The sequence below is a fragment of the Lactuca virosa genome, chromosome 2 (genome assembly GCF_052849685.1).
Source record: "Lactuca virosa cultivar CGN04683 chromosome 2, Lactuca_virosa_CGN04683_v6, whole genome shotgun sequence".
NCBI lineage: Eukaryota > Viridiplantae > Streptophyta > Magnoliopsida > Asterales > Asteraceae > Lactuca > Lactuca virosa.
Window position 1 is genome coordinate 211,808,054 of NC_136427.1, and position 13,593 is coordinate 211,821,646.

The 13,593-nt window shown below is 39.4% G+C and overlaps 1 protein-coding gene across 1 annotated transcript; it reads right to left on the reverse strand.

Moving 5' to 3' along the window:
* Positions 1–12,316: 12,316 nt before the first annotated feature.
* Positions 12,317–12,784, reverse strand: LOC145158192 (secreted RxLR effector protein 161-like). The gene has a single exon (XM_079077126.1). It carries the CDS (start codon positions 12,782–12,784, stop codon positions 12,317–12,319), a length of 468 nt encoding a protein of 155 aa, XP_078933252.1.
* Positions 12,785–13,593: the final 809 nt, after the last annotated feature.

Consider the following 13,593-nt stretch of genomic DNA (forward strand, 5'->3'; position numbering starts at 1 on the left):
GTAAGTGTATCTTGGAGTTATATTTTCTGCTTATTTTCGGGTTATATGCCATCTGCATACCATGAATCTTGCAGTAGTAGTTCGAGGTCGTCTCCTTATATAAAGGGTTACCAGGTTGTTGTAGTTGTGGCAAGCGTGATTGGAACTCGGGAAGTGTTATGTTGGTCTTCAAGAGTTGTACTGCTTTAGTGTTGGTTGTTTTTGGAACACTAATAGTGGTAAGCGTTGGTTTCCAGCAGATTGATCATTGGATGGTAAGAGGGATTGGTAATCCTTCCAGTCTTGTGTGATGTAAGATGTTAGTTGAATCAAAGTGGGGGAGAATCGTTCAGGTATCCAGGAACAGAAGTAGATGCGAAACTTGGATGAGTTCGCATTCCCGCTGGGGAGGAAGACAACCCAAGTGATTGTTTGGGTCGAGGAGTGTGTGAGTTTGGAGTTTGGGAAACTTCACAACGTTGGGTTCACGTCTTCTTGGTGTTTGATAGCTAGTGTTGGGGAATCGGGTTGGGAATTCCCGTCAGGACGCGTGTTCAGTCAGGATGCTAGACCGTATGAGTGCTCGACTTTGGACATGTTTGGATTGGTAATCAGCGATAAGACCATGGTCAGCGGTTGAGTTAGCATGGGAAGTGTTGTAAGACTGCGGGATAGCCGTAGCATTCACCAGTAGCCAGATATCATGGAAAGTATAGTACGACTGCTGGGCAGCCGTAGCATTCTTCATGTGGTCAGAGAGGGTGGGAGAGTGTTGCTAGACTGCGGAGTGAGACGTAGCATTCACATATTCATTTAGATAAGTTAGGCGAGGGTGGGTCAGTTCGTAGGATCGTGGAAAGGCCAAAGCAGGATCGGAATCAGGAAAGGATAGGTCGTTGGGATTCGAGGTGGAGTTGGGCCTATGTAGCCCCGAAAGGTGGGACATGTGGGCAAGGCTGCGCCGTGATATAGTTTGGGTGGGACCCGTGGGAAAGGCCATCGTGCTTATAGCAATGCAGGTGGGACCTGGTAGAGACCGTTGGGTCGAGGTTTGGGGTCGGGGATCCCAGGATTTATAGAACCAAGAGTGGCAATGTGGATAGAGTAGTTTAGATAGCCGAAGTTTTCTTCGAAAGTCGAGGGGAGCGGCTGGGAGGGTGTTCATTGGCTCAACAAAAGTAGTGATGTGAGGATTCTTGTGTGTGGAGTAGCTTGCGGATCGAAATTGCTAAGTCACTTACAGTTGGATTAAATATTCTCAGAGTAATTGATTTGACCATGTTGTTCACCTCTCGTCTGAGTCTAACCGTTCCAGGGATGAATCTTCTAGTCGAAGGATTATATGAGCCTTCTGTCAAGTATAAGTATTCTATAGTCGTTATGGTCAGTGATTTTGTTTCTGATGGTACCATCGAGATAATCAGGATTGGAAGTGCGCTTTTGGTCGGTCATTCGAGGAGGACTAAGCATGGTAAGGCTTAGCATGGGTGGTCTGTCAAGAAGTCAGACCAATTCAGATTTCCGGTTTTGGGGGGGTTTCTTTCGGAGACTCAGGGTTGGTTATTCACAGATTGTGGTTTTGATTGGGGTGTTAGTAAGGAACGATTTCGAGGACGAAATCTAATTTAAGTGGGGAGAGTTGTAACACCTAGTTTTGAAAGTGTTTCGCTGCTCGGGGCTGCGGCTCAATTGTCATTGCCATAGGGTTTAGGGCCTTGGGAAATGAAGGATTTGGCCCAGTTCGGAGGTGGGGGTCATGGCATGAGTTACCCAAGTATTCGTTTGTGTCTTTGGAAACCAAGGGTATGATTGTAAACGGATGTCTCAGTATTTTTTGAGTTTTGGGTTTTATTCAGAAGGTTTTAAGGCTTGGGCGTGTTGTTAGGAGCGTTGGGCTTCTCGCCACCTTTTCATGGATATAAGGTTCGTTGGAAACGGACCTCGGATGAGGGAGATATAACACTTTGAAGTTATCGACAATTTTGGTCCTTAATGGAGATAAGTGGCAAGGCAGTCCCATGCATGCAAGGAATGCATGCACGTGTCCGGCTGGGAACGCCCAACGTAAGCTGGGTTAAATAGTCGTGGGTGGTTTGCGAGTACGTCGGGCGTACTAAGGGGTACGCGGGGCATACTCCCTTCAGACTAAAACCCTAAATTTTAGGGTATGGCACTATATAAGAACATTATGCCTCAAAGACCAGCCTCCCTCTCACTCTAAAGCAGCTACTACGAAACTTTAATCCATAATTGAGTGATCTTGGAGCATAGAAGAACATTTTGGAGTGCATCTTAGTGTTTTTAAGGAAGGTGGCCATTGTTGAAGCATCATCAAAGGAGCAAAGGCTTGTAGATCCATAACCTTATCAACATTTGGCATTCATATAAGGTATAACGTTTTGAACTTGGTGTTTATTTGCTTAGATCTCTTGAATTATGGGTTTATGGACCCTTTTGGTCACATTGATGAAGTGTCACGAGTCCTTATAGTTTTTGAAGCTTAGAATTGCCATTCTCAGTGTTATTTGGATCATTGAATCATAAAATTGTCATCTTTGGGATTTAAATCATTACATGCTTTAGTTATGGCCGTTTTCATGGAAGTAGATTTCTATACTTTGTGTTTGGGTTCATTTGGGTCATGTAAAGTCACCAAGTAAGTGACTTTATGGAATAAGACGTGGATGAGGACTTGGATCTGTGATATTAGCCTCTGGAATAAAGTATTAAGTGCTTAATGGTATAAATGGCTTAACAAAGCAGTACGCTGGGCGTACAAGCCATACAGCCTGTACGCTTAGCGTACATAGAAGTACGCCCCGCATACTCATTGGATTTGGGCTTTATGTTGTTGCCACCTCGGTTTGGGCCATTTCCATGGGATGGTATCTTGGGCCTTAGTGGGCCATCTGGAATTGAACCTTTGGACTAGAAAAGAATTTTTGGGCCTTAGGTTGAGGCCCATGTGAAGGGATTGGGCCCAATTGGATATTGGGCCATATATTGGGCCTTGTAGGAGTGTTTATCTATTTGGGCCAAGAGTTGAGTAGAGTTCGTTTTTTTGAAAAAAGTATGTGAGGGGTAGAATGGTGTTTTACCCCAATGAGGACTTATGGTTAAGTTATGAGAATCCTGAATTTAACTAGTTTATGTGATGATTAATAGCTCGGGGAGTCGAGAGATCAACAGTTCGGGGATCTACCAAGTAGCACCTAGAGGGTTATCCGTGAGATCCAGCTTTGCGAGGTGAGTTTCCTCCTGTTTGAACGGGTCGAAGGCACCAATGCCGGCTCGTATTTATGTTATGTGTTTCCGGATTACGATCCGATACCGGGCGATGCCCGAGGAACGTTGGTATGCTTGATGTCTTCGTGATTCTTACATGTGTCTGTATTTGTATGTTTCCGAATTACGGTCCAATGTCGGGCTATGACCGAGGAATGTCTGTATGCTTTCCGGATTACGGTCCAACACAGGGTGGGGCCCGAGGAATGTTTATATGTATGATTCTGGACTACGGTTCGATGTCGGGTGGTACCCGATGACTATGTGCATGTTTAGTTATACTTGTTGTCTTTGTGATACTTGTATGTGCCTGGTAGGGAGGTGAGTGTGGGCAAGGTCTCGTATCTCATCACTAGCTGAGTGTGGACGGGGTTCCATATCTCATCATTAGCAGAATAGGGGCGGGGCCCATGATAGGCGAGGCCTTAGGACTGGAACATATAGTACTGTGTATGATTCTTTATGTGCTAGCATGATTATATGATTTTGTTTGTATGTGTATAGCGGGCGAGGCCCAGTGACAGGCGGGGCCTGTGAGAAAAAGATTTGTATGCCGAGCGGGGCTCGATTCCAGGCGAGGCCCACTATATGTGATTATGTGTATAATATGTGGTAGTATGGGGAACTCACTAAGCTTCGTGCTTACAGTTTTCAGTTTTGGTTTCAAGTACTTCCAGTTGCAAAGAGAAGAGCTCGGGATGACTGCATTGCACACACCATGATGTTTTGCCTTGGATGTTTACTTTGATGTTTTGATTTGGAAACTCTGATGATAATGTTTTGAAATACTTTGACTCATGTTTTGATGGAATGGTTAGATAACTATGGTTTTATCTAATGGTTTAAAATGAAATTTTTAGTCATGAATTTTTGGGATGTTACAGTATAACAAATAACTATCCGTTAAGAATGTGATGAGAAAACACGAGATGTCAGGAAAATAGCTAAGTGGTATGTACAACTAAGTACTTACGACTTAAGATCTGAGCTGATATTTTGAATAAAATCACAAGCATTAGAAGATTTTATGGCTTATTTCAGTCCGGATCTTCAACCTGAAGCCAAAAAAGAAATTCAATGGCTTCAAGATATAGAAGAAACAAAGAAATGGACTCTCTTTACAGATGGAGCCTCTAACTCTAAGATATCAAGTCTTGGAGTCGTACTAAAATTGCCACAAGGGAACATTACACCCCATGCAGTGAGTTGTGATTTTCAAGCAACCAACCATAAGGCAGAATACGAGGCATTGGTCTTGGGTCTACCAATCGCTTAAGATCTTAGGATCAAAATACTTCAGGTACGTACGGATTCATTGCTAGTTACTAACCAATTTAATGGAGAATATACAGTGAAAAATGGAAAACTAGCTTCATACCTAATGATAGTAAAGATCTTGTCATCCAAGTTCCAAGATTTCGACATAAAAGAGGTACCTGGATAAGATCACACTGAAGCAGATACACTAGCCATTCTTGGTTCATCATTCAAGATCCATCCAGACACCAAATTCTATGTATCTCACATCATCAAAGAAATGATAAAATACATTCAAGAGGAAGTGGATCCTATTCAAGATCTTGGAACCCAAGATCTCAGTCCCAAAGAATCTTAGATCCAACCTAACTTGCAATATCTCCAAGATAGACCCATTCCTAAATATGAAAGATGCCCAAGGACCTTCAGAATCAAAGCTTTCAAGCTCAATATAATTGAAAATATATTGTTTAGAAAATTAGCCGAAAGTCCCTATCTTAGGTTTCTCAAAGATAAGGAAGCCCATATCATCCTTAAAGAAATTCAGGAAGGAGAATGTGGAAACCATACTGGGGGAAGGGCACTCTTCTCGAAGATATTGAGGACATGATATTATTGGACAACAATTATGAAAGAGACAATTAAATATGCCCACAAGTGTGATGCATGCAAAATACACAGTAATGTCTTACGCCAACCAGCTGAACCTCTCCATCCAATAATATCCCCATGGCTATTCATGGAATGGCGCATGGATATAGTGGCAAACTTTCTACGAAACCAGGTGGTAAGGTTCTCATGGTTGCAAAGAATTACAAAATATTACAACAAAAATATCATAGTTAGAAGATTCTAGGTAGGAGATTTTTTTCTTAGAAAAATATTCCAAAATACACTTGAACATAGTGTAGGGAAACTTGCTGCAAAATGGGAAGGTCCTTACCTTATAGACTCAGAGATCATAAATGGGGCATACTGGCTCTTCACCCTATACGGTGAAGTGTTACCAAGATCCTGTAACACTATAAATCTTATTCCTAATATCGACTTAAGCATTGTAAGGGTGTTAGCGAAGCTAGCACCCACCCTTTGCCATAGATTTTTGTTTTGTAGACGATGAAGATCTTGTCCAAGATTTCAGGGGATGATCACCCCTCCTATGATTTAAGGTATCGAAGATACCTTCTAAGGTTTAAAGACTTACATATTTCTAGGAGATTAGGTATAAAAACCTCGCTTGGACGCATGATTTCTAGTGATGGTAAAAGGATATGGGGATCGACTTACGCTTTAGTAACCGACAACCTCCATATTACTAACTATTTACTAGAACTTAAGTAAACTTCATTGGAATGACAGAGGCGTGTCATACAGTCGGGAACTTATACCCGTGCATTTAACATTAACATGTTAAGCTTAAGCCAAGCGAATATCCCAAAGATGTGGAAAATTCAAAGGTAACAACCCTCGGACAAGGTTATCACAAGATTCACAACATTTTTATGTTGTAAATTAGTGAGAACATGATCATGTTCACTAAGTCGGAGAAATTCGAACCTAAGGTCAAAACCAAAGATATAAAACAAAAAAGATATCCCAAGATAATAAACAACATGTTATTGAATATAATACCTCAAGATGTTAAGCAAAGTGCTATTTATCCAAGATAGTAACCCAAGATATTGAGCAGTTCGTGACCTATCCAAGATTTTATCTCAAGACAACAAACAAAATTGCTTTGGCTCAAAATATCATCTTGAGATATCATTCTCAGATCTCATCCCATGATACCAGGTCTAAGGTACACAATCCTCATAATACTCTTGAATTACAAGATTATCCCCTACTCATAATTTTAAAACCTCTCTCTTTTACAATATGCCATAATTTTAACCTTACACTCTATTTTTTCATATTGCATAAAAGCTATTAAAAAAACACTTTTTATCGAAATATATTTTCTCAAATATATCTTTGAATGTAAGGCATAAAAGTGAAAAAAATAAATTCGAATCCAAACACAAACCCTTTTGCTTTATATCTTTAGTGTAGGATCTGTCATGCTTGATATTTAGTTCAAAATACAACAAATGTTTCTCATCTAAAACTTATTTTCAAAAAGAAGAATTCAAGTTGTTGCTTGAAAAATGTTTTGTAGAAATCCTAAGAAAATATTTTTACAGGATACAAGAAATTTTGCTAAGAACCTATTTTAACTGCCCATCATTTTCCAAAAGAGAGATAGTTCCATGTCCACAAACACACCAAACCTAATTAAACTATTACATTCCAAATATTTTCTTGAAACATAATCCAAAGATACTTGTCAAAAAAACCAAAAAAAGGAAAAAATACTTCAAGGAGCCATGTCCTTACCTTTCTTTGGACCCTCGACATCCTGGTCCTTAATATTCTCTTCGCCAACTTTCTCATCTTCATACTCCACACCCTTAAAATTCTTCAAATCCTGCTCCCACTTAGTCTTGTCCTAAGATTCAACCGTGTTGTTTACGATGTCCTCTAACATCTTCAGTATAGCCTCCAAGACTGACACAATAGTCAATGTTTTGGCTTTATTCTCGATATCATCAAGTTGGTCCTTCAAGTCATCTTTTTCTTCTTCCGTTCTCTCCAACTCTTTTTTCTTAACAGCCAGCTCCTACACCAGCAACACAGGCTCCTTATACTTCCGCTTCATATCTATATCAAATTGTTTCTTGGTGACTTGAAGCTTCTTCTTTAGTTATTCAACACCTTTCAGCATTTAGGTAGTAGCCTATAACCCAAAATTTACACTAAGAAAACATTTGCGAGATACAAAAGAAGGATGGACATGAAAGTTACATATTGAACCAATATGCCCACTTTTTGTTAAACCTCGAAAGGATTAAGCCCATCAAACACTTAGTGACCCACCTCCAAATTAGATTTCCTTTTTTTTGGATCAAGTCTTTTTGCTTTGCTTTCTAACTTCCTGGTACCTATATTGGTGGATTTCTCAACCTTCATGATAGGATCTTTGGAAAGAAAATCGGCCACATTGAAAGGGGTATTGAGAAAAGTACATGAATGAGTTTGCCTTGTTCCTGAACATAAAACGCTATTATCAACCAAGATAGGAGTAAATCAAATAGTAATATATTGCCACATACCTGTAGACATGACTGATTTTTAATCCTCTATTGGGATAAATGAGCTGGAGTTTCCTACAAGACAAGCCTCTACCAATCCAAAGATACTTTTCTCCACTGGAAGCTTCAAAAACCCTTGGACCTTCTATTAAGTATCCTCTTGAGGAAAACAAATCTCATCAAACTTTGGGATTAGCCAAAGGCAAAAGAGGAAAATCAAAATCAGACAAGGAGAATGAAATAGAAATACCCAAAATGTAAAATTCCTACCCTCAGTTAGCCAATCATAGGAAAGAAGTTCTTGTCCAAGGGAACTACCGTTAACGAAGAAATATCAACCTTTCCAATCATGAGTTGTGGGAGAACTTTTTAAGACTAAATGAGGACTTCCAGTCTTGACATTGAGAACCATTCGAGAATAACAAAAAGATTGGAGGTTATAGACACTCGTTATTTCAAATAAACCACACTCGATATTTCAAATAACCCAAGAATTAAACTCTCGGTTTCATTGAGATGATGAATCAAAAAAAGAATACGCCAAACAAATGACATGACTTAGGCATAAGAGAGTATGGTAACATGAAAGAACTCGAAAATGGGGGAAAGGGAAAGGATAGACCGATGAAAAAAGGAAATTTGTAAAAGAAAACCCAAGATGGAGAAAGATGACATGAACTTAATTTTGGACCAAGAACTTTAAATATTATACCTTGACGAAAATTACCTGATGATTACAGCACATCTTCATCTGTTGGTTCATCTCGGGGTTGAAATTCTGAGCTTGGTTTCCACCCAGTTATCTTATCTCCCCATCTTGTGTGGGAAGACCCTGATTCTGATTCAAGCAATGCTCCAGGTTGTAGATCACCAAAGTTTTCAAATACATTTTGGAAACTCAGGTTGATTTGTTTGGTGAGTTTCTCGTACGCATTAGTTGTTGGATCTTGAGATTTGAAGGTGTCAATGGTTTCTTCTGTGATTAGAAGGACTTCGTTGAACTTGTAATTCAGAGTGTCCATAAAGTGTTGGGTAGACCAAATTACCTTGATCAAAACTTTTTGCATTATCATGTTCATCCCATATTTCTTTCGGATCTCCTTCTCCAATCTTTGAATTTGTTTTTCATGACGGATATGAGTCTGCTTGATGAGTTCATTGGTACTAAAAATCATATTGTCATGAATTTTGAGCATTGTAGAGGTGGTGGAGATGTGGTGATCGAGGTTGTCTTTGTATCTCTGCTCAACTTCTTCTAAGGTATGCTGCAAGAAAAGTGAGATAAGTTGATATAATTGGTTTGTTCTGTCAAGTTTCGAGGGAGCAGCAGACTTGATCTCGGAAAGAGATTTGATCACCAAATCGATTTTTGAGTTGAGAGCTCCGACCTGAGCATGTACATTCTCAAAATTGCAATTGAATTTATCAACTTTATCTTGAAGTTCCAACAGAGCAAAAGGATCAGTAATTTGTTCATCATAGGATCCTGTATCCGAGCTGGATCCTATGGACTTCTCATCAACATCATCATCTGAGTCGTTAGAGCCTTTAGTGTCATCATCATCTTGTTTTGTATCATTATTACCATCTCCGAGATCCATCCCTTTATAAGATGACTGAAAGTCAAGATCAATATGTGGTTTAGGGGAAGAGGCTTGAATAAATTGAAAGTTTTATCTAGCGGGAAGAAGTCTTGAAAAATCAACTTGAGTATTTGCAAACTCAATCTGGTCATTGGCATCGACATGGTCATCGTGAGGAGGATCGTCCGAGACCGGATTGGTAATGGGAACTTATCATGTAGCTTGATCATCTTTCGAAGGAGGCTCATCTGATATTGGTGTTGATTCGGGGAAATCTTCTTTTGGAATCGTCTCAGTTTCGTTGGCCGATGGATCATCCGTGTTAGTGGGAACATCATCAAATTGTAGCTTGACTAATGTAGGCAGAAGAGCATCAACTTTGAAATCGGCGGGACGTATCATTGTAAGCTTGCTGCATAGTGCTCCTTATCTCATTCCGATTAGGAGAAACTCGATTTGTTCTCTAGTCAAATCTGAGCGCCTGAGTTAAGCCATGTCAAGTATTTCATTCCAATCATCAGAAGTAACACATGAGTGTCCTTTATCCGTGGTGGATATCGAATCAGTTGAGGCTTCCAAGGTTGAGGGGACAACTCTTGGCTCAGAAAGCTTACGAACTGTGGCAGGGGCCCCAGTTTGTGCTTGTGCAGAAAAGAGAGGGATATTAATGAATTGTGAGTGCTTTCCGGGGGTGCAGGGAACTTTGTTCAATGTCAGCACCATCCTTTTCAGAGGATGGGGGAAAATTATGTGCAGACTCCCCGTGTGTGTGTATGTGGTATTGAGACTCCGAAGGGTACTTCGAAAAAATGGACAGGTGGGGTATGCGGAGACCCAAAATCAGGTCGAGAACCAAGATGTGAATCCTTTTGAGAGGATTCACCGGTTTTAGAACTCTTTTTGTATTAGTAGGAGAGGAGGCATGGAATTTTTTGGATTTCATCTTAATTCGACCTCCATTTTTTGATGATTTCTCACCTTTTGAGGGCTAGACATCCAAAGTCTGGGTCGGAATTTATGGGTCGACCAATTTTGAAACTTCAAGATGTTTTGCTTTGAATGGAGAGTCGGAAGGGAGAGAGTGTAGCATATGTTGAGGAAAACGTCAGATGTGACCAAAATATGATTGATTTGGCAGACGATAAGTTTTAATAAATTTAAAATTACAATATACCTCAGGTGGGTTTGACATCAAGGGAAATGGTTCACGTCGGTCAGTGTAGATCTGTTGAAGAGTTAGATCCCAAAATATCGGACTCGAGATCTCATTAGCTTTCCGACGGATGGCAAACTTCCAAAAATCCTGCCATAAAACTTCTGGTAGATCAATTGCATTTGATGTGCCAGTGTAGATGATGTACACAAGATATAATCAATCCTTCCTCATGGAGTCAGTTCCTCCATGTTTGCCAGATAATCTTTTCATCACCATGTGCATCAAAATCGTCTATAGCCCAGAAACATATGACTTTTTCAACTCTTTCGATTTGTAGACCCATTTAAACCCAATTTGGTTAAAAAAACTCTTGGAATTCTTTTGCAGTTGGTCAACAACTTTAAAACCTTTCGGATTTGGAGAAACCCAAATAGCTATGAGAAAAGTAACCTTAGTAACAGGGACGATCCTGTCATCTGTGATGTAACAATCAAGAACACCATATTCGATCTTGACGCGTTCAATGGCTTTGTGAAGCATACATAGTGGAAAGTTAGGGTTTGGGATTTTGGCAAAACAATGGGGTAGAGCGAGATGAACTCAATCATAACTTGAACAAGTTCGTCATAATTGTTTGGATCAAGAGAAAATATTTGTGTCATGTCCCTTAATATGGGTGCATCTAAAGAAGATGATGCAGGACCCTTTGATGTTTTCTTCTTTGATGGTGAGTTAGTCGTTTTGGGTGCCATTGTTGAATTCTCGAGGAAGAACACAAAGAACATAGAGTACAGGAAGAAGGGTTCTAAGCAACGAGAGAGATAAAGAGCATAAGGAGGGAACAATTTAGGATTCAAAATCCTTATATAGGTAGGTTGTTTTCGAATCGGGTCGAAAGAAAAATGATGACACCCAACTCGAAAACGGGGTGCATTTAATGCTTGGGTTTATAGTTACCCCTTATGTAACAGTTAAAAGTGAAGGTGAAAAGACTTTATTTGCATTAAAAACGGTAATTTTCGATTCATAATTAGAAAATCACTCATTAATTTATTGAAATGTGTGCCAAAGCATGTTTATGTGGACTAAAGGATAATAGTTGTTGGGTGAACATTTTGGCCGTTTCGGAAAACACAGTTAATGATAACCTTAAAATCACATTTATTTGCTATTAAAGTGAGATCTCGGATCAAAGGAATTCCAAGATGGATTGACATAAGATACTCCGAGAATCGGAAAATCAATCACTAGTGTCATATATTAATCCAAGAAGTGACACAATCTTCAAGACTGGATATTACAAACGAAAGTTACATGGAAGATCTTAGTCAACCTGTTGAAAGAGATTTGAGAGATTCCGAGAGCTAAAGGATTAGAGATCGGAAAAGAAATGAAATGAAATCACATTACCAATTCGAATTTTCATTCCGAGATAAATTTATCATGAAGATATCGAAAAGTGAAGTTTCAGAAAAAAAACTCTCTAGATCTATGAAAAAGTAGATTTCGGACTGAACTATCCATGGAGAGACAACCCGAAAGAGCTTAAGACTAAAAGAAAGGTTAGACAAAAAGACATATAGTGATCCTTTATTTTCCTAAAAAAACAATTATGAAGACAGTTAATGATCCTCAGTGTTTCCATCACAGAGTACAAACTTCTTGGAAACACTGTGGATCAGGCATCATCATTCCTATTTGTTCTATTAAACCATTGAATTTAGTTTCGTCCAATGCCTTGGTAAAGAAATCAACGATCTCGTCATCAAATGGAAAAAATGAGCTCAATGTTACCTTTTAAAACATTATCTTTAATGAAATCGTATCGAATTTCAATGTGTTTGGTCATGGACTGTTGGATCGGATTATGAGAGATATCGATAGCTATTCGGAGAATCAAAGTAGATCGGAATCTGCTAAAATTGTTAACCATAGTCTAGCAGCTGAGATTTCATCCATAGAGCTTGAGAGGTGCAGCTTGCAGTATAAATGTATTCCACTTTGGCTGTTGAAAGAGCTATGTGGTTCTGTTTCTTGGATGACCAGCTAACCAATCTTCCACCAAAAACATGACATCCACCAGATGTGCTTTTCTGATGAAGTTGAAGTCCACTATAATTTAAATCCATGTAATCTTGCAACAAAAATCTCTCATTTATTGGGTACCAAATTCCTACGCTCTTTGTTCCTTTCAGATATTGGAAGATTTGTTTCACGGCCAAGAGTTGAGACATCTTCTGAGTAACTTGGAATCTAGCACAAAGGCAAGTCGAGAGCATGATCTCGGGACAACTTGCAGTGAGGTATAGAAGCGATCCAATCATTCCTATAAACTTCTTCTGATCAACGGCTTCACCAGATGGGCCTGAGAAGATCTTGTGTCCTAAACCCATCATACGTTTGGAGATGCACAAGTGTCCATGAAATACTTCTTCAGAAGTTCAGAAATGTATTTCTCTTGGTGAATAAATATTCCTAGATTTTTTTGTTTGAATTGCAATCTGAGAAAGAAACTTAACTCACGATGCATGCTCATTTGGAATCGGCTAACCATCAACTTGGCAAAATCGGCAACCATCATCGAATCAGTTGATTCAAAGATGATGTCATCGACATATATTTGAACTAACATGAGATGCTTTTCATTTGATCTTCGGAACAAGGTCAGATCAAGAACTCCTCTTTGAAAACCAAATCGCTTCAGAAAACAACTAAGAGTCTCATACCAGGTGCGAGGAGCTTGCTTTAGGCCATATAAAGATTTCTGGAGTTTATAGCAGTAGTTTGGATAGGATAAGTTTACAAACCCAGGAGGTTGTTGAAGATAAACTTCATTGTCAAGTTCACCATTGAGGAAGGCACTTTTGACGTCCATCTAATAAACTTTGAATTCCTTATGAGCAGTGTATGAGAGAAAGATTCATATGGCTTCAAGATGGGCAACAGGTGCAAATGTTTCATCATAATCAAGACCTTCAAACTGAGTGAATCCTTTAACCACCAATATTTTTTTGTTTATGATAATGACTCCTGCATCTTTGAGTTTTTTCGGAAAACTCAACGAGTTCTAACAAATGGGTGATCCCGAGGAGGAGGGACAAGAGTTCATACTTGATTTCTGACGAACTCTATTAATTCTTATTGCATGGCTGTAATCTAATCAGAATGTTCTAGAGCTTCTTTGATGGATTTAGCTTCAACT

Excerpts from the sequence above, each read along its gene's own strand:
- LOC145158192 (XM_079077126.1), bottom strand. The coding sequence starts at position 12,784 with ATGGGTTTAGGACACAAGATCTTCTCAGGCCCATCTGGTGAAGCCGTT.